The sequence below is a fragment of the Lissotriton vulgaris genome, chromosome 11 (assembly GCF_964263255.1).
Source record: "Lissotriton vulgaris chromosome 11, aLisVul1.2, whole genome shotgun sequence".
NCBI classification, from domain to species: Eukaryota; Metazoa; Chordata; class Amphibia; order Caudata; family Salamandridae; genus Lissotriton; species Lissotriton vulgaris.
In genome coordinates this window covers 57,974,578-57,999,223 of record NC_141699.1, presented here as the reverse complement: position 1 = coordinate 57,999,223, position 24,646 = coordinate 57,974,578, and the positions used below count along the sequence as shown (strand labels likewise).

Sequence of the window (24,646 nt, the reverse complement as noted above, 5' to 3'; positions counted from 1 at the left end):
TTCATCCTGAAAGGTTTCAACGTGGGGGCATTGACAATATCCCTTTTTATTAACTCAAAAGCCTCCTGTTGTTCCTTAGACCAGACATACGTCACATTCTGTCTCAACAAACTTCGCAGAGGTTCCATTTTGGTAGCAAAACCTTGCACAAATTTGCTATAGTATTCACACATTCCTGTGAAAGACAGTAATTGATCTCTATTAACAGGTGATGGTGCTTTGAGTATGGCATCAACATTATTTTTCTTGGGAATAATTCCATCTCCAGATAAGGTATGTCCTAGATATTCAACCGAACGTTGGAACAGTTTACATTTGTGGGCTTTTAAGGTAAGACCATGATCTTCTAAGCTTTTGCAAACTTCATAGAGATGTCCTACATGGTCATTTTCCTTCCTTGAAAAAATCAGAATATCGTCCTGAAAGCACTTAACATACTCATCTAAATCTCTGAAAATCAAAAACATGACTCTTTGAAAAACTGACGCGGCTGACGCCAGGCCAAAAGGCATTCTAGTGTATTGATATAAACCAAACGGTGTAATAAATGCTGTCAGTTTCTTAGATTCCTCTTTAAGTTCAATCTGATGGTACGCTGAACGCAAATCTAACGTTGAAAATATTTTTGCACCTTCAAACATTGATACTACTTCGTTGATATTGGGTAAAGGGTGACAGTCTATGACAATATTAGCATTTAGCGCCCTGAGGTCTACACACACTCTTAATTTTTGATCAGGCTTGCGGACTAAAACTATGGGGGAAACCCACTCCGCTGACTCAATAGTTTCAATTATTCCCTCATCTGACAATTCTTTTAACATGTCTTTTAGTTCTTGTCTCACACTAATAGGTACACCCCTTATTTTTTGTTTCACTGGTATAGCATTGTCTTTCAAAACAATCTTGTGTGAGAAACTCTTTAACTTCCCCAATTTGTCACAAAAAACATTTTTAAAAGAGTTGACAAGTTTTTGTTCTTCACCATCAATCTTAAAATTATCTTCCACTGTGGCTACTTGGTTATAAAGTGCATCATCACATAACATAACTGGTTCCTTAGCTCTGGGATTTAGTATAATACCTAGCTTATATTGGTCACGCCAACCCAGGACATTAACACCTTTTTTTGCAATGTAAAGCTTTATGTCAGCAGATCTGTGTTTAAAATGTATGGACACTTCAAAATAACCTTCAACTTCAATATGATGTCCTTCAAAACTAACGGCCATAATGTCTGGTTGTTCCAACTTACTAATACAAAGATGATCACTTAACTTTTCAAACAAATACTGTTCTGTCATAATTGTCCATGGTGATCCTGAGTCTACCATTAAGGATAACTTAAGTTGACATATAATAAAATCAGCATTTGGTGATTTTTTAATGTGCGCCGGAACAATATCAATTATAGAGACAACAAAACCCTTGTCTATCATGTCTGTTCCCTCTAATGAATCTTGTGAATTGCTATTGTGAGTGGTTTCATTACAAGTGAGAACAGAAACTGCTCCCTTAGAGGGTGTGGTATTTCGTTTGACATCTTTACAAACACTGGTGAAATGTCCCATTCTACCACAATTTCTACATTCCTTATTGAGAGCAGGACATCCAGGGAAGGAAGCTAAATGTGATCTATTTCCACATCTATAACACACAGACGTACTACCAAACGTTCCCTGAAAATTTCTATTGAAACCTCCTCTGTAATTTTGTTGAAAACGTGAAGGTTGAGGACGTTGATAGGTTTGTTGCATATGATTATCGTTCCTGAGTTTAACATTACATATTTCCTCTTCTGTGGCTTTCTTATTAGCATTATCTTTAACAACCTCCATCCATTTTTCAGATTGTTCTAAAGCTTTAGCTTCTGAAATGGCCTCAGCTAACGTGGGATTACCCAACACCCACAATCTTTCCTGTATTTTTTTATTTTTAACATGCACTATGATTTGATCGCTGATCATTTCATCTGTTAACATCCCAAAATTGCAGTGTATAGATAATGATCTCAAACCTGTAAGGAAATCATCAAAGTTTTCATCAGACTTTTGTTCTCTTGTATAAAATTTAAATCGATTAAGGGCAATACTGGTGACAGGTTTAAATCTTTTCTCTATACGTAATAAGGCTTCGTTATACACATTTAGATTGTCACCACTACCATCGTTCTGTACTGTAACTTGAGGTAAGGACCTAAAGATGACCTGACCTTCTGATCCTAAACAATGAAGGAAAATACTTTTCTTCCTTTCTGCTCCCATGCGTTCCCCATCAATTGCCTTCATATATGTAATGAACTCCTCCTTCCATCTTACCCATGGCATAGGAGGGTCACCCTTAGTTTGTAGAAATTTCGCTGGGGGGTCGAACTGCATACTTAATTGTAATAATAGATAATAAAAACAATATGTAAAAGCTAAGCTAAAGTACTTCAATTAATAATACCAGATAAGATGAACAATTAGAAATAGACTGTAAGAAAACGATATATGAAAAATCTTGTTCCTATATAATAAGCTAAAATAAGTTAAAATGTGAATGAAATAGCAGTTAGTAATCTTGCCGTGTGAAAATTTGTGTCCAAAAGAATCGAAATAGCAGTAAATTGTGCCTCGTAGTTGGAGCTCCGTGTATTGTTAGTTTCCGTAGCCTAGGCAACACAAAATGGCCGCCGACGTTATGACGCGCTGTGTATATGCGTGATGACGCGCTGTTATGAAGATGCCGGAAGAAGATGAGACAACTCGCGTAGGCAGGCGTGCGAGGTAATGTCTTGGCAACCAGTTGCGCAAAAGCAATGACGTGCCGTATTCTTGGCAACCGATCACAACAAGGCTCGAGGAGAGCAGCTGCTTGCGAGCGATGGCAGCGCTGCTCGTGTACAGATTGAATAATGCAGATGGCGGTGTCCGTTTAAAAATAGACGAAAGGTACAAAGTTAACTAATTCGAAGTGGGAAAGTCACAGGAAAACGAGGTTTGAAGGAGTGCGAGGAGTATAGTTTAAAACAGGCACGATGTGGTAAAAACGTTGTTTTTTCTTCAAGAAGAAAGGATGAACACAGGAAAAGTAAAAATAGGTGTAATCCAGGGTAATCCAAAATGATAATAAAAGAATACAGCCGCAGGTGCTATTAAAGCACATATAATCAATTTTGTAAATTAGAAACTGCCGCTGGTGCAATCAGAGCACATTTAGAAGAAAGTATTTTTTTTAAAATAGACACTCCGTACCTGTGCTGGTGAGATGACAGGAGTGTAGAATGGTTTTTTCCCTCGTCGCCAAAATATGTTAAAATTAATCAGGAAGCATTTGTAGAAAATGAGTAGGTTTAATGTCCAGCACAGCATCAGCAAGTACACAGATCAAAATCCAAGGTACAACTGACTCATTACACTAAACCTTCTAGAATACAGGTGAGGTTGGAATCAAAACATAACATGCAGGGAAGACATCAGAAGAACAGGGTGATGTCATACAAGCATAAATAAATAATTAATAGGAAGAGGAAAGATAGGATGTAACAACCTTGCTTATGTGTGACTTTTCTCAAATGTCAGAGTCATCATAAGAGATATTCGCGACCATGAGCGATATATTTGGAAACAAAATCAACCAATGAGCGTGTCAATATATAAACTCCACTCATTTGTGCAGCAGGAACAACAAAAAACGCTAATCATACTGACAAACAGTCTGTCCAGGCTGTCTGTGTGCACAGCTGCCAGGATAGCAGATTGCCTAAGTGTTATATTTAACAGATTCCATTCCACTCATGAGTACCCTTCATTTGTCCAGCCCGTGACACTCTCTCACTAGCCTTCAGACATCAACATCTGAACAATGGAAAGCTCACGGAGCCCAGCAACTACTGCAAACAACAAAAAACCTGGCATGAACATGCCTGCTCCGCATAGTCCTTACTGTTATTAATTCAAAGTCGCTCTCCTACTCTGCACACGACCTTCTTCGGTCTACAACCCCTCAGTGTGGTCATGGCCCTGCTTAACGAGGGCTGTTCTTTCCCTGGAATTGAATCCAAGTCATTCGGCAGCACCAGGGGGCGCACCATCGACTATCCAGGCACTGAGCTAACCAAGCATACTTACAATAGACCGACTGTCAGCTTGGCCCCACGGCCCGACCTCTCCCTGGAATGCAGACCGAGAAAAGACATTTACCAGAAGCTTCTACGAGCTTCTAAGAAGGGGGTGGGGGGAGGTGGCGCGGGGCATTCCGTGGATATGTTTATCTTTGGCTTTGTCTCCGGGACTAGGACAAATTAATTCTATTGTATTTCTCGTCACGGCAGCCCTTCCCAATTTAAAGGTAAATTATCCAACTCTGGTTTTAAATGCTCCTTTAAAATATGCGGAACGTTTGAGGCTGCCTCAAGCACTTTGAATTAGGCATTCTTAATAAGCACTGCAAAATCGTCCCTTTGACCATGAAAGGTGTTTCGTGCTAAGAAATTGTGAACCATGCAAAAGCAGGCTTAAAGGCTTCCCCGCAATTTGCCATCGCTGTTTATCCGCCAATCTACTCTCTTGCACAGGCAATGTAACTAATTTAGGGGCATATTATCAAGGGATTTATCTCCGCTTTTTTGGCTTTAAAAGGCAAGAAAGCGGAGATAAAATTATCTCCCTATCAGCAACAGGGTGCTAACACGCAAATTCGCACGTTAGCACCCTTTTTCTCTACGCTTTCCCTTGCATCTCTAATGAGATGCAAAGGGGGCGTTCCAGAGAAAAATAATAGGAGAAATGTTGTTAAGCGACATTTCTCCTATTATCAAGGATTTCGCTAACCCTGTTAGTGATAAAAAAAAGCAGAGCCAACCGCGGTTAGCGCTGCTTTTTTTACACCTGGTATTTTCCTGACTTAGCCATGATATCCTATGGAAGGTGGATATCATGGCTAAGTTTGTGAGCCCCTATCATCAAGCTAATGCCAAACTTCGAGAGATTATCGTTGGTTTTCCAGCGATAATCTCTCAATTGTCAGTTAGCTCTAGGATTTTTATCACTTCTGAGATAAACCTTGCTAATAGCAAGTTATCTCTGCGATAATTTCCGGCGATGATTAGCGTTAAATAATTTGTTGCTAAGCATCGTTAGCGATAAATATCGCTAAACGTTGGTGATATGCCCCTTAATGACTTGTTGGGTGGCACCATGTATACACAGAATACTGGTTCGGATTATTCGGCCGCAATTTCAGCCTCGGTGGAACACGCTGTGCGGTTACAGCGAGTAGCGCCTTAGCTGCTATCCTGACTAAACCAACTGGGCACATGGCATCCCTAACACCGGTCTTAAGTGGACCTTGTTCTTGCCTCTTCGTGGCCACGTGCCACCAGCTATCGGTTTAGCTCAATCAGAACAAGCTGTGCTGCCACCGAACACCGGCCGACTCAGTGAAGGTTATGGATGCAGAAACCATTGTGGCCATTATATTCATGCTCTTCAACATTCAAATGTGCACACGCCTAGGCTTGGACACTGCTGAGGGATAGCGCAAATGTTATTGAAAGCACTATTTAATATTTTACACCCATATGACAGCGTTGGTCTGTTTCGAACCCTTGCTGTATTGCCATCAGTGGCATACACAAGCATACATTCAGAGTAGTTTCACATGACTATGAAAATAGGCGAATTATTCAGTTTACTCCACCAGGCTGCCCAACACCTAATACCAAAAATCCTAGTTCAAATCGTGCATGGTATCACAGGGGCGGCATTGTTTCTCTGATTAATTCCCTGTTTATTTTAAATGGAGACTAAGACCTTGGATAGTCAGTAAAGCAGCAACTTTCGACCTCAGACACCTACTTTGAACTCATCTAGCTCCTGGAGAATCATGGCAGAGTGCCAACAGCGTCAAGGTAAGCACGTCCATTTTAACAGAACTAAACCCACATCGGAGCCCCTCAGAAACTGCAACTGGGGTTGGGGGCTGTTAGATTTGAAAATCCCAATCTTGCTATACACCCGTTCCCCGTATATTAGGTTAGCAGTGTGTGGCTAAATAGACACTATTTGTATTCACATTATGCAGCCCACTGAGCTTTCCATGCAACGTGCAAGCTTTAGTTAGCAAGTGTGACTCCATTTTGTATTTCGTAATTCCTATTTGACTGTGCCTGGACTAGGCCTCATTATTTGTACTGCTTGCCTCAGAAGAACACTGTATTTACTTATTATTTTCTTTACTGTCCAAGGCTTCCAGACTCACTAATGAATAGATCATTCTGCCCTTGCATACCTATCCGAGTGTGTAGTTCTGCTCCCACGTTAGGAGATGCTGAGACCCAGCACAGTGGCCTTCAGCCACATATAAGCCTATACCCATCTAGCAGATGGTAGCCATCCTTCTGTGCCTCCTTTGTTCATGTTCGTCCTAAGCCGGTAACTTTCCACTGTGGGCGTGGTTGGAGGTTCTTGGGAGGAATGATTATGCGTGGCAGACTGTTGGGGGGCCAGTCCCTCGGCAGACATCTTAGGGTGCAGGTTAGATTGAACTCCTCTGCATGGTATTGCTAATAAATATATGTTTGTATTCTGTACTGTCTGGACGACTCATAATTTATCAGATGGCTAACAGGAGGTTTGTAAGATAACCCGGGTGGACCCTAAGGGCTACTTCCTTCAGGGCGGAGGTGATCAGAGCTCAGGGAGGAGCACTCATTTTGGGAAGAGTGCCACCAACTTTCTCAGTTCACATTCTTGTAACAATCTACACACACAAGTGTAAAATTAAGGTAGGGCTGCACTGTTCCACTAAGGTCGAACTGTAGTGTGTTTCAGAAGGTGCAGCTAAACACAAGAATACTCCCTATCTTCTTAGACAGATCTTCGGAGCTTGAGAGTTGGCCAGCGCACCGCCGCCAGCTTCCAAAAGTGACCTGTGGTGGGGTAGCAGTACCCATGTAATCCTCCATTGACCCCTCCTGGCTTGCAGTGACATCTCCCCCATTTTTGGGGGTGTGGGGGTGGCGGGTTTCAAACATCACTTGGCCCCCTATTGGCCAGGCATTTTTGCAGCACCCTTTGCACGCCCCGTTTCTAGGGGAGGGGTAGAATCTCTCTTTGTTGTTGGACACACAGCAGCTGCCCAAACAGTTTTTTCCGGTCAAACTGGTTTTTCTGGGTTGCTTGAGGCACCGGCCCGCAAGGCTCCCTTCCGGGACGGCCCCTGCTAGTAATTGGCATTTGGGCTATAAAAGGGGAACCAGCAGTTGGAGTTTTCAAGCAGTACTTCCCTGAGGCTTATCCACAATGCTCAGGCTCCTGGCCTTCGCTTGCCTTGTCCTATCAGGTGAGTACATCCCTTGAAACCTGTTTCTTGGCTTCGTGCATCTTCCACGCTAGTCTGGGTTCATTTTCCTTGTAAATTATCTTCCCTGAGCCTGACCTTTTCCCAGGGCATGCTAATTTCCGGCTTTAAACAAGGAAGGCTCTTTTTACTAAAGGCACCACAGGATTTGAAACCTACCTGTCCGGTGGATTTATGTTCATGAAGGCTTGTTCCTAAAAATGATTTGCCCAGGTAGCCTTCAGCGCCCTTTGAAACTATTGGTTTTGATACAGGTGCGACTGGCCCTGCTGAAGGCACAGTAGACCAGAACTTGTGAAGGCTTACTACATTGGGAGCAGAGATAACAGGTGCTAACAGAACAATTGAGGACAAGATGGTGACAAAATATACCATTATGTGGTAGCGTTGTCAGAAAATGTGCATTCTCCTCTGGCCTGGTCTTGTTGGCACAGAATTTCTGAACGTGTGTGGTTGTGGCTCTGGGTTTTAATGTGGCTAGCCTTTGCATGGAGACATCCATGGCACCCCTCGCTGGCTTGGTAGGAGCCCCAACTTTTGAGAACGTTTAAATGCCCACTCATTCTGTTCCTCTTCTGTTTTCACAGGACATTGTTTTGTAGCAAACTTTGATCCCAATGTCTCTGTACGTGTCGTGGGAGGCACCGAGGCCAAGAAAAACTCCTGGCCGTCCCAGGTAAGTGCTAGACCGCCCGAGATTCTGCTTAGTGCATCATTCAAGTGTTACAAAACATTTTCCTCCTCGGATGTGCTTTTAGTATGTTTGTATCATTACATAAAGGGTAGACCCAAAAGTACTGGGACCTGGGTATTCAATGTTGCAGGGAAAAATGGTCCCAGTATACATTCTTAAAGCTCCTTTCAGTGATCGGTTCCTGAGGGCTGACAGTTTTTCCCGCGATTCAGGCAAGGGGCTGTCAGTTTCAAGTTAACTGAACCGCCGAGGAGCGATTGTATGCCCTAGTGTAGAAAGTAGTGCGCATACTTTTGGACAGAACTTCTGATGCAAATGACCAGTTTTTTAATTTAATCGGCATTGGTGGAGGAAACCCATGGTTCCTTCTTATGTTTAGCGCGCTCTCTGGTGGTTTTAGAAGCCTGTGTGTCCCTCATCCCTCAACTCAGCCCCCCATGTAGGGCGGCTCTCTGGTGCCCCATTTCACCCCCTCCACACGTCCTAGTCCTGAGGAAGACCCCATAGTAAGGTGGACCTCAACCTACGGTGCTCGGGGGTCAAAACGTAGACTTTTGTATTTTCGCCAACCCAACAACAACAGATCATTGTTACTGTGTTTTAATGTATGGGCATGGTTAACAACTGTTTAATTCCAAATCTTTATTTCGATCACATGATCATAAAAGATGTACAAAATTTACCACATCAATTAAAAATCCGGAATATCAATATGTCATTAATATGAAATACATTAAGGATTAAAAAAGTAGTCAAAAATGGTGCCAGTTAGTCAAGGGATGAAAGTTTGTCAAGAGTCTCCGACCCCCCTTATCAGTCGGGTGCGGGCATACCACATTGCAGTTAAAAATTTTGGCATAGTGAACACAATTGGCGGAGATAAATCAGTCTTTAAAACTCTGTATGCGGGTAGGAATGTTCTAAATCCCAGGTGTTTGAGGAGGGGGACAAGCCAGTGTTTCCTGCTTTTCCAGTAGGCTCGACAGAAGAAAACCATGTGCACATCGTTCTCCTTTGTGTGGGCACATGCAGGGCATGTCTCTGTGGCAGGTCGAAAGGACCATACTTTAGTAAAAGACCTGAGAGGAAGGGTCCCGTACCTCCACTGCAGGAATAGCTTTCTTGTTAGAGCCGGAGTCATGCCATCCAAAACGCATTCAAGGTTATATGAGTCTTTAGTTTTAATGAAATGTTAGGGATCCTTCGCGAGTGCTATCCAGAGCTCGAAGAAGCATATTGTCATAATACGCTCTGGACAGCGCTTTCCTCTGAATCCTATTGCTTGTGCTTTTAGGGTCTGACCATAGTTCTGGTAGTCCAAGGGTCTCACTAGTTCTCTTGATGTAGTTTAACCAAGGCGTCTTGGTGGCAGTGGGCAGGGATAGAAATTCCTGTAGCTCGGTTCTATAGGTGGTGAGGTCTTGACTGCTCCAAAGACGACGCCAAAAAGTTAGTGGTTTGAGCCCTAGTTCCTCCGTAATGGGCTTCAGACCCAGGTCCAGTCTCAGGGGCTGGAGTGGAGTGCTTGGGGGAAGGGCTGTCAGATGCCTGAGGATTTTTTTTTCTGTGGTCAGCAAGTTATGCGACGGGATGTGGCCCCACAACTCTCCCCCATAGGTAACTGCCCCCCGCGCCTGGGCTTTATAAATTTGGATTGCAGGGCCGAGTGGGCGATATGGTGACTTCTTCGCAATTCTCGAAATGCCTCCCGCCCTCTGGGCCAGTTTCATGTTTGCTTTTGTCCGGTGTGCCCCCCACGTTAGATTTTGGTTTAGGGTTATCCCCAGGTACTCAATTGTGTAAACCCTTTCCAAGCGCACTGTACCAAGCAAGGGGTTGGGGCGTTTAAAGGGCATAGGGTTTAGGATCATGAAATTAGTTTTCTGCGGGTTGATTTAAAGTCTCCTTTCTGTACAAAATTCCAGAAAACCATCCAGCACCCGCTGTATGCCCATTTGGGATTTGGACAGCAGGAGGTGTCATCCGCAAACATAACTGCGGGCACCCTGCTGCCGCTCAGTTTTGGGGCGTCAATGTTGGCAATCCTTGTCAGGTGCGCGATTACCCCGTTCACAAAGAGGCAGAACAGGGTCGGTGCAAGCACACCACCCTGTCTCACCCCTCTGCGAACGGGGAATCTTTCAGTTAAGTTGCCGCTTCTCCCGCACCTGACACGTGCAAAGTTATTTTGGTGTAGTTTCATCAGGATTGCGAGGATATCTTTTGGGACGCCTAACTCCTCCATTACCTTCCACAGTTTTGATCTTGGCACCAAATCGAAGGCAGCACGTAAATCCACAAAAACCGTGTACAAAGTGTCGCCCTCGATCAGTGTGGTCCTCCAGTAAATAAGGTTTAATCGGAATATTTGATCGACTGTGGACACCCCCCTCCTAAATCCCGCCTGGTATGGGCTCAGGGTATCTGTCTCCTCCAGCCAATTCTGAAACCGGTCCAGTATTAGCCTACCGAAGAGCTTCTGTTGGACGATAGTTGGCTGGAAGCAGAGGAGATCCCTTTTTAAATATTGGAACCACCTCTGCACCCAGCCAAGTATCCGGGACCTTCATTCCCTTAAGGACCGCATTGAATATCAACAGGAGATAGGGGGCCCGTACCCCTGGCTACTGTTTGAATAGGTCGCCTGGCACCCCATCCAGCCCCGGGGCTTTGCCTGTTGACAACCCCGCGATAGCTGCCCGAACTTCTTTTTCAATGAAAGGTTCACCCTCTGGGTCACTCGCTAAAGTGCAGGGGGGGGACTCAGGGCCTCATCCTCTAATGCATATAAGGACAGGAAATGGTTTTGCCATATGCCCGGGGCAATATTGGGTTCAATTGCCGAAGGGAGATCTTCTGATCCGTTATTAACTACCCGCCAGAATTTACGAGAGTCTCTGGTAGCTAATGCGCCAGAGAGTTCCTCCCAGTGTTGTTGGTCCCATTCGGCCTTGGCGTTTGCCAGCAGTTTCTTATATGCCCGTCTTCTGGCTTGTATCTCCTCCCGGCTTCTACACGCCTTAATTGCGAGTAGAAGTTCTCGTTTGGAGTTCCGGCATGTGGCATTATACCAGGTCTTCTTGTGTGTCCCACTAGTTCTACCTGCACCCTTTACAAAAAGATCTAAATCCATGGTGTTTATTAGATCTTCATGCGTTCGCCATAGCTGCTCTCTATTTTTTTCGTTGCTAAGTTCCTCGCTAAGAGCAAATGCCTTTTCCAGCACTGGGATAATTCTGGCATACAGCCTGGGTAACTTAACGCCACTTGTGACCAATTTTCCCCATCTTACTCTCCTTCTGTTGTTCTCCAGGAGTAGCCCTGTCTTTGCCCTTTGTTCGTCCTGTCCCATGTCCTCATTAACGGCATGGCATATTCAAGTTCTAGGGCGTTATGGTCACTGTCCAATCTTTCAATTACCCTGAAATCGATAATTCGTGACCAGCATGACAATTGGACTAGGACGTAATCCAATCTGGATTCACTTCCTGCCTTATTGAAGGTACATTTGCTTGGCATATCTGATTTAGTACGCCCATTGCAGGCCCTAAGGCCATGATTGAGAGTAAGGGTGGTTATCTGCAGAGCGAGGGAGGTCCAAGCTCTTGGTGGGGGTGCCACCGTGGCAGGTACCAGCCATCTTGAATCCTCCTCTAGGGAGGGTCCATCAAAAAGGCCATGCAATGGCTCGTAATGCGAGTTCAGATCCCCTCCAACCACGTAGTGGAGCTCCCTTGAAATTTCGCTCAGGAAAGCGGAGAGTTCCTCGATAGTATTCGATTCTCGTGCTATGGCTACTGGTCTCGAATAGACGTTTATTATCGCCAGTTTGGAGGAATTTGGCCATTCTAACAGGACGGCTAATATGTCATCAGAATCCACAGTTAGGCATCTGGCCTGACAACCCAATTGGGAAGCTACCCAAATTGCCAGCCCTCCCGACGGTCGACCCCGACCCCCCCATTTAGCAGGTTTTGAAAATACTGCAAACCCCTGGCACGTGTACTCCTCTCTTGCCCAAGTTTCCTGGAACAGGCAAATGCTTTTTGAGTTGATACAGGGAGCCCATTCCCGACAATCCATTTTATTACCCAACCCAGCTACATTCCATGAAATCAGGTTCAGTGTTGGAGGCCTTGTGGATGGTGGCTCGATGTCAGAATGGTTATTCTCATTTGTGCCCGGATTTACCATTAAATGTTGTAACAATTCCCCATGACCAACCCATAAATTCCTGCCATTGCCAGATGTGTCTGCTATAGAGTGGGCGGGATCTCGATAGTGTGCAAGCTCATTGGGAGCAACTATCTGTTCCCATGGAACCGGGACTTGTTCAGGGGAGATGGTTCTGTCCTCACTGCCATCTATGGAATAGAAGTGGTGCTGGTCCCTGCCTTTGGACTTGAGCTGTCAATCAACCATTTCAAGGCTGCTGTACCTGTTGAAGGTGGGAAGGTAGACTGGCTGGTGGATTCTATAGGGCCTGGGAACTCCTCTCATTCTTCCCCCCCATCCGCCCCCCCTCCTAGTGCTAATCTCCCAGCCCTCCTCGTCGCCATATGAGGGTAAATGCTCGGGCCATTCTCCTATGATAGTAGGGGTCCCTCCTCCCTCCACAGTTACTCTCCCATTCTCCCGCCATTTCTTGATGATACCCCCATCTCTGATCTTCTGATGTATACATACTCGATGGGTAAAAGAATGAGAGGGGGAGAGACTGGATGTGGTTCCCTTGATCGTCAGGGGCCCAACTGCAGATGTAGGAGGCTGTCCTGGGTTCTCTGAAGCTAATCAGGACGCAGTTGCCACTGATTGTTTTTCTCATGTTTCCCACCCAGGTAGCCCGTCTTACCATAAGAATATCACTAGTTGTACCTTGTGGGAGAGGTCTGCATATAGACAGCCAGTTGATAACTTTGTTCTTAAGGGAGGCGGTCGTCTCTATGGCGGTGGGGTTTAGCTCGGGTACCCCCGCTAGAATTACTGTGTAGGGGGACGCCTCAGGTGGTAAGTTCACAGGTTTGGTTTTGCGACATTATTTTGCGTATTATCTGGGGGTTGCGGCTCTCTCTGTGGCTTGTTAAAGGGAATGGCATTATCTTTAGGGTGTGTAATTGTGTTTGGGGGTGAAAGTGATGGTGCCTGGGTTTGTGAGGGTGGGTTGATCGTGTTTGCGTTAGCCAAGGATTGAGGGATCTTATTTTGATTGGGTTTGTGTTGCGTATGTTGAGAGGTAGCTGGGCCGTTTTTCTTTGTCATGGTTGTTGGCTCAACACCCTTTTTAGGCTTTGGATCTAACCGCCCTTTGGCTCCCTTGCTTTCTGATTTCAAGCTATCTGCTAGCTGGACTGTAGATTTTTCAATGTTAACCAGCCTGGCTTCAATCTTTATCAGGTGGGCTTCTAGGGGGCTTAAAAGAGACCTAAGGAGTGTACCTATGTCTGCGAGTGTGATATCCTCGCTGGAGGATTCCATTGAGATATTGTTGGAGTGGGATGGTGTATCCATAGATACAATGATGATAGGTGGGGCCACTGCTCTATCCTCGGATGAATGGCCCAAGCTGGTATCGCCGGAACTAACAGCGTCCGTTACGGGATTGAACTTAGGAGTTTTTGCCTTACTCCCTCCCTTAGTTTGCCCCCCTTTCTTCCTTTTTTGGATTGCTCCTTCCCTGGCTCCACTTAAAAGATCGGAAACTTTCTCACTAATGGTGGCTATGGCCGAGTCGTGGCCAGAGGTTGAAAGTGGGGTTTGTGGTATTTGGACCGTTGGTAGGGTCATTAGGCTCATGTCCTCGAGATCACTTAAGACCTCCTTTGTGAGGTCTAGGTTAGTAAGTGACTGATTGACCCCCGATGCCCCGTTGGTAGAGTTGTTGGCCTCTAGCCTTCCATCAGGAGTGTTGGCTAGAGCCATTGGGCCCATTGATGATCTCCTTACTAAGTCAATTTCCTGGGAAATACGTCTCTCAAGCACAGCAATGTCCTCTATCAGAAGTGATCCTGCTTTAACAAAATAGTTATCGATGGTACCTGCCGCAGCCAGCGAAGATTTGCTCCTTGTTTCCCTGGTACACATTCCGATGTCTGTATGATCCGGTCTTTGTGGGGGATGGGATGGTGAAATGGTCCGACCAAGGGGAGTGGCCCGGTCCCGGTCTCTTCCGTCCTCGGACGGCCTCAAACGGCCCGCCCTTTGCCCGGGCTTTGCCCCGTGCTCCGTCCCGCGCGCGTCCCGCAATGCGCGGTTGCCCTTGGTTGAAATACACAGGTAGGGAGGGGCAGGGCTCACACGGGAAGAGGCACCAGCTGTGGATCTCAAGAGGTATGCTGGTCCTCGCAGTCCCGGTGTGCCACGCTCTGACCACACAACAGGGTCCTTCCCAGCAGGTTCAGGGAGGAAACAGCGTCCAATCGCTCCGATGCAGTCCCGGCAAAGTTAAGAGGCAAAGAGCATGCAGGAAACTCCTACGTGCAGCTCCCGCGGAGCTGGGGCCGCGAGGAGTAAAGTACAGGTAGGGGGGGCGGGGCTCATGCAGGAAGAGGCACTAGCTGTGGATCTCAAGAGGTATGCTGGTCCTCGCAGTCCCGGTGTGCCGCGCTCTGACCACACAACAGGGTCCTTCCCAGCAGGTTCAGGGAGGAAACAGCGTCCAATCGCTCCGATGCAGTCCCGGCAAAGTTAAGAGGCAAAGAGCATGCAGGAAACTCCTACGTGAGGCTACCGCGGAGCGGGGGCCGCGAGGAGTAAAGTACAGGTAGGGGGGGCGGGGCTCACGCAGGAAGAGGCACTAGCTGTGGATCTCAAGAGGTATGCTGGTCCTCGCAGTCCCGGTGTGCCGCGCTCTGACCACACAACAGGGTCCTTCCCAGCAGGTTCAGGGAGGAAACAGCGTCCAATCGCTCCGGTGCAGTCCTGGCAAAGTTAAGAGGCAAACAGCATGCAGGGAACTCCTACGAGCGGCTCCCGCGGAGCGGGGGCCGCGAGGAGTAAAGTACAGGTAGGGGGGGGCTCACGCGGGAAGAGGCACCAGCTGTGGATCTCAAGAGGTATGCTGGTCCTCGCAGTCCCGGTGTGCCGCGCTCTGACCACACAACAGGGTCCTTCCCAGCAGGTTCAGGGAGGAAACAGCATCCAATCGCTCCGATGCAGTCCCGGCAAAGTTAAGAGGCAAACAGCATGCAGGGAACTCCTACGAGCGGCTCCCGCGGAGGGGGGTCGCGAGGAGTAAAATACAGGTGGGGGGCGGGGCTCACGCGGGAAGAGGCATCAGCTGTGGATCTCAAGAGGTATGCTGGTCCTCGCAGTCCCGGTGTGCCGCGCTCTGACCACACAACAGGGTCCTTCCCAGCAGGTTCAGGGAGGAAACAGCGTCCAATTGCTCTGATGCAGTCCCGGCAAAGTTAAGAGGCAAACAGCATGCAGGGAACTCGTACGTGCTTCATCTGTTTAAGTTTCTATGTGGCTAAATGATATGCCTCTGGGATGTTGACTGTTTATTTTGTGACTACACTGAAGCCTTTGAACTGTCTACACAACTTTAATCCTCACAAAATCACTTACCTTCCCCACTACTCCTCCCCTCTTTTTTTCCAGGCACAACGTTCATGCTTAATGAAAAGCTTTTTTCATATATGTGCTTTGATGAGGATGTGAATAAACAAACATCTCTCACAAATTCAATGTATAATTTTTCGTTTGTACAGCATAAAGAATTGTTTGTGTTCTTTTAAGAATGTACACTGGGACCATTTTTCCCTGCAACATTTAGTATGTTTGTAGCACAGCCATTTATACCACACATATAGGAGGTAATTACTTAACAAAGCAGCCTCACAGAAACAGACAAACCAATATTAATAAAGGCAGAATGAATAAACAGAGCTCACAGCCTAGGATTTGGGCAGTCGCATTGTTCCAGGCAGGGGTTCGGCCTAGAAAAGCTTGGAGAACAATCACCTCAAGCTTACCCATGTTCGCTCACTCAGTTCTGTAATTTATGTGCCTTCCTGGATTTGCAATCTTGCATTTTTAATGGAGAAGGTAACACACCAAACAATAGTAATGCAAAGACAAGCATTGGCATAGCCAATAGGTCTTGACTTTGGAATCTTACAAGTATTTAGTTATGCAGCACAATATCCTTGGTGCAACAACATCAACTGTTGCATGGCTAAACACTTACAAGGTCCCAAAGGCGAGACCTACGGCTATGCCAATGCTTGTTTTGTGCAAGTCAGGGAAGTACCCAAGCACTGATCACACAGTTGGGGGAAAGAACAGGCAAACGCGTGGCAATGAACTGGACACTCACAGCCTTATCACAGCTCAGGAGGAAAGACTGTAAATCACCAGGAGGAGAGGAAAGAAACCAGGTGCCTCTCAAAGCAGCCATCGCTGGCTGCAGCCAGGCTTCCTCCTCTTTTTAGCCAACAGTGTGTACAAAAAAAAAAGAAAAGAACAATAACTAGGGAGGCCAGGAAACAGAGTGCCGAACTCCGATGGAACAGGGGAAACATGGGGACTGGGATCTACTGGTATGTGGGTCTAGGAGACCTGACACAGGTTAGGTGGCATGGCTCAAGACCCAAAGCGTTACTGCAAACTACCGTGAAGAGACAATAAACTGTACACTCATCAGACCGACTAGAATGGATGGTCTAATTAAGTCTGCTGGCTTGCTGAACTGATCATGATCACAGATTTGAATCTCACCGGGTCCATTCAGCCTTTCATCCTTCAGAGGTCAATAAAATGAGTTCCACTGAGATGGATAACAATACACGTGTAGCCTGTGCCAAAAAGCCCCAAGGGTTGATGTGTGCTCTTTACAAATACATGTTTTGCAAGACCCACTCGTCCCTCGGCCCTTCAGAGAATAAATACCTCTTTAAAAATAACACACGCCTTTCAAATCACACACCCTGCAAACCACACCCAGACCAGTGTGGTTCAGGAACAAATGCCTATCGGAGACCCTGCTCTAGAGAATCGCAAGTAGTCAAATGTTTTCAGAAAACGCACGGAGGCAAAGTAATAGCCATCTGCTGTGTTATACAGCTACCCAGTAGAGTAACATAGCATATGGTTTACAGAGTTAAATGAGAATAGCAGGCTAGTATGCTAGCTAAAGTTTTACACAAATATTATGCGGCAGCAATAAATCATTTTCCCTCAGATGCTGCAAGTCGCAGTGTGCCAAAATTTGCCTAGGTTGCAAACATGCAGTTATACACAGGGGTTAAAACAATTTAAAACTATTTGTGAAGTGTTGTGTTCAGTGGTGTAATCATTACGTCATCAATGATGCTGAGAGTACAGCAGTGTGATCGAACAGCGTAAAAACTACCAGTTACCGGTTGAATTGCTGCTGCTCCAATGTTCATTATAACAGTATTTACATCAAAGCCCCCATTTGCAACAGATTGCATGGGATGCACACAGTTTTCCTGCTTTTTCATATTTTGCCTAGCAGACTTTTAAAAAACGTTTTGAAGTTGCAATCGGTTTCAGTTACAAGCTAATAAAATAGTCGCACTTTAGAATAGTTTAGCGCATTTGCAGTTAGAAGCCTGTAAGTTGTACCTAGACGTTTGTCTGTGTTAAGTACACATACATTGTCTGAAGAGCATGAAAACAAGAAATTCAATGACTGCGACTCTTATCACAAATTCCAAACTGAAACAATCAGACTAAAACCACAAGACAACTTAATGTGCAAGCAAGCTAATGATAATTTGAACCCAAGGTTGTGCTCCGAGCTTGCCACTGCAATTACCGTTTTTCAAAAACATAGCGCGAAAAAAACACCAGCGCGATTGCATAGCGATGCCCCAGGCTGTGCAGGGCTTTTCCATTTATTCACCAATGTAATAATCTGTTATATCTTGAGTTTCCCGATCAATTCTACATGAAGTATCCATCTTCTTATTGATTACAACATAATCCAGTCCTCACACAGGGCTCAGTATCAATCATGACAAATGTACTTCCTCAATGCCACCACAAACTCCAGAAATTCGCAGCTTTCCTAGAATGACCAGAAATGCCCACGACCAAATGATGCACTTTAGCATACATTCACTTTGTTATCAGAGGCAGGCAAGGCATGGAGTCTGATTCAACTATTTAATTAAAATACGCAGATTAAGTGGCTGATTAACCACCCACACCGCTGGAGACATATGCGCTCTATTCACAGTTAGGCCGATAATGGAAATTCCACTCGTGGGTACTACTCCTGCCACTCTATATGATGAGAGGGAACTACTCCCAGATGGTATAGCAGACACCCCAACCCGGAATGGTGGATCCACCAAAAATGTCTGATGTAGGTAACGCTGTGAAATAACGAAAGGATGGATGGATTTCCTCGCAAAATCCAGTTAGATGTTCCTAACAGTTTGAAAATACCAGCACATTTAAGAGTTTAGATAAATGGACACAGACAGTATACCCTCCACTTTGGTGATGCAAATTTCAGTCCTCACATTTAGCAGTAGAGCAGAAAACCTGACATTTCCGTGACAGCGGAGGAGTAGGATCTGAAATGGAATAAATAAAAATATTATGCCGGAGTTTGACCTACACAATTCCCAATTCCATAAGTATCTTCAGCTCCGCCATGCTCTGTCTCCCCTGATTAAAAAACATACTGCACTGCCAGAATTTCTCCCACTGAAGGGTAGACTACTGATGGGGGATCTGGGAGGACACAAAACCCGCCAACTATCCCAGACCCTGACCACACATTCCAAGATAAACATACACCTGACAAGGGCAGCGTGGGAGGCAGATGTACTGACCCTTATGTAAAATGTGAGTCCACACTGGTATCGATGCCCGGATGGCTGGCGCAAGACGCCTCTTAGTTTCCATTCTGAATAGTTACCAAATAAAGAGACGGGCGCTGGAAGCAGGAGTCACAAGAACAGGATTTATTTCTCATGAGGAGAGCCTGTCATTTCGGACACGAAACACAGTGTCTTTCGGGAGGTGCTCTAACAAGTGAGCTGCAACGTCGTCTTTTATACTTTACAGAGCACTTAGCATTACAATCATGACATTGTGAAACACAAAAAGGACATCCCCATGATCCTCGTGTCAATCCTACCCCACATATGTTCACAATAGGGACCCTTGACCTGCTGATAAGAGGGGAGGGTAATCACGCAGCTGAGTGTTCCGCCAACTTTTAGGATGTGTGCGCCTGATCATAGCCCAGGGGGTGGGGTGCCCAGGATCAATAGTGGGTCCTTTGAAGAGGAGTGATTCCATACAATAAGCAGTAAACAGTATCTCCTGGCTTAGGCGATGACCTCAGACATGTGTGGACAGTCAATCGCCGAGGGAGGGTTTACTAACAGACGGGTTATTCATGAAAGGAGAGGAGGTGCTGGTCAGGCGCGGCCGTGACTCCCAAGGACAGGGTCTTGCAGAAGAAGAAGGTTTATGACTTGCCCGTGTGAGGGAGAAGGGAGGGGGAACCAGGGTGGACACAGGGACAGAGTCGCATAGAGAGAGAGAGAGGTCTTATGACTCGTGCGAGAGAGAGCGGGGGTAGTCAGGTGCAGCTGGGGAGGGCTATGTCAGCTAAGGCGAAGGATGCCTCTTCAAGAGGGAACGGGGGGTTTGTGTGGGTCAAGCAGGAGGGTCGTCTTTCAGGGCAGGGTCGCGCAGAGGGAGAGGGTTTCATAGTCTATGCATGTGAGAGAGGGAGGGGGGTTCAGATACGCGCAGAATGGAAGCCGGTGATTCTAATGAGCAGGAAAAAGGCCAGGGTGCCTAAAATGGTTGTCATGTACATATGGGTGTGGGCTTTTACTGGCAGAGTGATGCGGTCAATAGTTTACGGTATTCATGGTGCTTACAGGGAGAGGAGCGGGAAAATGGAATAATGAACGCTGTTTATGTACATCAATTTCTCAAATTTCCACAGTCGCCCCTTTTTACATTACAGAGTTCATTTTTGTAATTGATGGGGGTACAAAAATACACAGGCGTGGTTGAAGAATTGGCATTTGTCAAATATTAACATTTGGCATATAATCATGGACAGTTGATGTGATTGGCAAGATGCAGCACATAGGAAATTGCATGTGTCGAGTTCCTAACATTCAAACGCACTACATAGCATAAATGTATCTGACTTAAAAAATGCGACCAATGAACATTTTGACCAAGTAGTTGAGGGCGGAATTCAGTTCAGTACACAAGATCTCTTCGTCACAGTGTCTTTTTAGCAGTGAGCCATCACTGGTAGGCTCTAGTCCGTATCCTTCAGTTGGCGCTGTTGAGCACCGGCGGTGGAGCTATAGGTCCAGCTCGTATTCAACCTTTCGCGTTGCAAGGTGCGGTCTGTCCTCTGCTGTTAGACCACAGTCCTGTTCCCTAACCAGTCCTTTTAGTGGCGCCTTATGCTCGGCACCTATATTTCCGTGGCAACACCCTATTCCCACCTGAATGCCGTTCTTCCTTTTGGTGTGAAGTCACATGGAAAAGAGGGTGGGTGTGGTTCAAATAGTCGATAGGAGAGAGAGCGGAGTTGGGTCAGAGTTCCTGGGACACACAAAAGGGACCAGGGGAGCAAAGGATAACAAGCAGGCAGGCCCATCAATCGGGCCCAAAGAAGGGGGACGGAGACTCCAGGCACACGTGGGTTAGCAGACGGAGGGCTTCAGGGCTGCCCGTCAAGTTTCATTTTCCACGTTTGAAATTGCTGTCTCGTCCCGCATCTTGTTGCTCTACAGCTCCACCTTTGGTCGAGGTCACATGTGTCTCAAGATCTGCAGCTAGGCTGTACATCACGTCCGACCCTTCTCCTCCGGTGATCGTGAATCTTTGAATAGGTACAAAACAAGCTTTTAGAGAACTGGCAGACGAAGACATTTATGCAAGTGAACTCCTCCCTTAATCCTACGTACTTGGGAGATACGCTCATCGGTCACAGTCAGAGGTCTATTACCAAGCAGTGCATATGTCAACATTCCTACTGTGTTCATGCCAAGTGTATTCATCGTCTATTCATGACATAAATGAATAGAAATAATATTCCCATCAACTGCGCATTTCATCGATTTCAACATTTTGGAACTTCCAGTGGAGACTTGCCTTTCAAACCCAAGCCTTTAACAGTCTAACATTTCCCTTCAAGGCTGGCTAACCTTTCCAAACAAGGCGGGGGCGCTATCATCGAGAGTCACGTAAAACAGGTTTTTCTCGAGGGACGACAGTTACTCATGGTCATCATGTTTATATCCGGGACAGCAGCTGGGGTCAATCAAATGGGGCGGGGATGCTTCGGGCATTAGCGCTTGGGTGCAAAGGGAGTGGGGCAATCTGGGCATTGGGGGTCAATCTAGACATTGACGCTTGTTTCTAACAACAAATAAAAAATAGGGTGCCATTGACATATAGTTCCCCTTTTAAGAGGGCCAGATTAGGGGACCGTAGTCGTCTTACCTGTCCTTTCTTTCTTAGCCAATTCGAGTTCATTCATTTTGTAGAAAGGAGAGGTAGTAGCATGGCGAGGTACAATCATTTTAGTTTCTGTCAATTTCGCTGAACACCTTCGCGTTCAATAAGTATCCAATCAGACTGGTGCCAGCGAGGCACGGTTTTATCATAAAAAAAGGAAGAGGAAATAGGGAGACTCTCATAGAGAGTGAGAGTCGTCCGCAATCTAAACGAGCCATTTGGTACACGTATGACATGTAGAGAGAGAGAGAGAGAGAGTGAGGGAGAGAGATAGAGAAAGGGAGAGACGTGTACAAAAATAGGTCATTTAGTGCGTTCACAACACAGAACAGTAGGGGGTCAGGTAACGGAGAGACGCAAACAAAGAAAGAACATAAACCCCTACAGTACACACACACACAAACTCAGACGAAGGAAGACAGTACCTGTATTACATATATAAGACATTCACAACAAAACAGAAAACAATAGTTGGCCAACAAGATCTATATATTTTTTTTATATCCTTCGTATCTTTACTGTCCTATTTACCCACGTGCTTAGCTCTTTTTACCTTTCCCTCCTTTTCCCTCTCGCTTGTTATCTCTCCGAGCGTTCTCAATTGCCAATACTTACACCTCGGTTAGTCGTTCAGAAATGAACCTGGTCGCGCTATTCACCCATGGTTGGATCTTAAACCTTTTTTTTCAGTTCCTTCCTTTGGTGGGAAGTTCTCCAGGCTGAGGCAATGGCAAGTATTGATCGGGGGAACAGTCGGGCAGCTTGGCTAGATCTATGAGTGTGAGAAGGGGGGGGGGGGCAGTACATTTTGAACATCAGCAACATTTCTAACTTCCCAGACGGGTGGTGCCTTGGTAACCCTTACCCGTGCACTTTTCTTTGTCCTTTCCCTACCTAGTCAAACGTCCAGTTACATTATCTAACGTGTTATTTCTAGTCAATTTTCGTCATACAGTACCCGTCAATTTTCTATGTCAGTCCATCCTCCCAGTCGCTATGTTCTAAGGAGGAACAGTCATGTTTAAGTCTACGTCTTTTAAAAACTTATCGTCATAAGGACTATGCTCATATTCCCTTCTTCCCCTTTCGTCGGTGGCTCGATCATTGTTCTCCCATACTTCAGCCGACGTTCCGACGCGACCTGCAGAAGGGAGGAGAAAGAAGGGGTGGGGGGGGGCAGCATTCAAACCACATCAGCATGCAGTAGTCCGAAAATGTTTTTACCTACCACATACTCGACCTATCTCCACGTAGTGCATTTCTTTACCATCTCGGCGTTTAAGCCCAGAGGGACCAGTAATGTCAGATAGATAATCATTGACGATCTGCGTATCTACATGAGTTACTTGGTCGCGACCCCTTTTGGTTGTGTGCAAGGGTGGTGGTTAGGTGGCATTTCTGTGGTGTCGTTTTGAGGCTTCTAAAACACTTTTCCGGCTGCCTGTGACACATACCGTAGCTGCTAAATATCGGGTCCTTTTTAACCTTCAGCCTTCATCATACTTTCTCGTTGCTCACAGTAGTAATACATTCAAAACTCATTAATGCAACCGCTACAACTATGCTTTCTTTTTCAAAAATACTTTTAATAAAAAAAGTGCTGGTGTATAAATACAGGCCTACAACCCAGTGGACCGGCCACGGAGCAGATTGGAACTGTACATAAGAAGAACGAAGTTGGTGGCAGTTCATTGCATAAAGTGCGGCAGTGCAATAAAATCGTATCGAACTTTCCTACAGAGCAAGCATGATGCATATCAAGAATTCAGTTTTTCAATTAATTCATTAATTCATTATCCAGATGCTCATTCACTGTCTAAATTCAGCCTTCATCATACTTTCTCGTTGCTCACAGTAGTAATACATTCAAAACTCATTAATGCAACCGCTACAACTATGCTTTCTTTTTCAAAAATACTTTTAATAAAAAAAGTGCTGGTGTATAAATACAGGCCTACAACCCAGTGGACCGGCCACGGAGCAGATTGGAACTGTACATAAGAAGAACGAAGTTGGTGGCAGTTCATTGCATAAAGTGCGGCAGTGCAATAAAATCGTATCGAACTTTCCTACAGAGCAAGCATGATGCATATCAAGAATTCAGTTTTTCAATTAATTCATTAATTCATTATCCAGATGCTCATTCACTGTCTAAATTACACCAATTCATTGTCCCCAATCATAATTGGTACCCACCCTAAATCAGTTCATTGTCCAAATACATGATCAATATCTGTATTGCTGTTTTCTCTAAGCACATAATCACTATCCATCTTATCGACTTTCATTGTCCAAAGAATGCATACATATCTCAGAGCATCAATACTCGAGCAATCCGGGTGAACAGGGAGTTTGAAAGTTTCGTTTCGTGTATCGGCGCCATTTTGGGCGAGGTCAGGCAGGTTCCAGTATAGTCAGAATGTCTCCAATGACTCATGGTTGGAACCAGAACCTTCCGTTGGTAGTTCAAAAAGTTTTTCGCAATGTGGTAACAGTCTAACAATTTGGACCATCAGTCAAAGAGTGGGGAGGGCGGCAACAATTTTCCTACCGGGTCATTCTGGTGTTCCACCGGAACTGAACAAGTCTGTACCTTGGCTGTGTTTTAGCCATTTTCAAACTGAGGCTGGCGCCGGCAGGAGTGCGTCGATGTTGCGGGTCCCAGTGAGGGGGACGGGGGCGCCCATGCAGAGGGGTCGGGGGCCCCCCGGCTCTCATAGAATCTTCAAAGTTGAGGAGAGAAGGCATGGGGCGTGTGCCCGTCCCGGGCAAAAGACCGCTTTTCGATGTGGACCCTCTTTAAGCAAGAGCGTTGGGTGTCGCTGGAAGCCTCCACCTGGAGGGAGGTGGGGGAGGCTCGTTCGCGCCACCTCCCCCTTCCAGCGACCCCGCGCCGTTCCTCGGCTCCACCGTATCGGTATTGGCCGTGCCGGCTATTGAAGATGGGGGGGGGGGTCGGTGGCTGAGGCAAGACAGCCCCCCCCCCTTTTGACATGTGGCGGGATTACCTGAAACTCTCCAGGGGTTGACATGTGGCGGGACTACTTGCGATTGTCCAGGCGTCGACATGTGGCGGGACTACCTGCAATTGTCCAGGCGTCGACATGTGGCGGGACTACCTGCAATTGT

The 24,646-nt window shown here is 46.0% G+C and overlaps 1 protein-coding gene across 1 annotated transcript in view; it reads left to right on the top strand.

The window, feature by feature from the left end:
* The first annotated feature begins 7,265 nt into the window (after positions 1-7,265).
* The window catches only part of LOC147678954 (chymotrypsin-like elastase family member 1), a 37,637-nt gene continuing 20,256 nt past the window's right edge, over positions 7,266-24,646 (top strand). The window contains exons 1-2 of the mRNA XM_086944701.1: positions 7,266-7,326; positions 7,932-8,020. Coding sequence (XP_086800827.1) covers positions 7,287-7,326; positions 7,932-8,020 — 129 coding nt within the window. The 5' untranslated portion in view covers positions 7,266-7,286. The remainder of the gene's footprint in view (positions 7,327-7,931; positions 8,021-24,646) is intronic.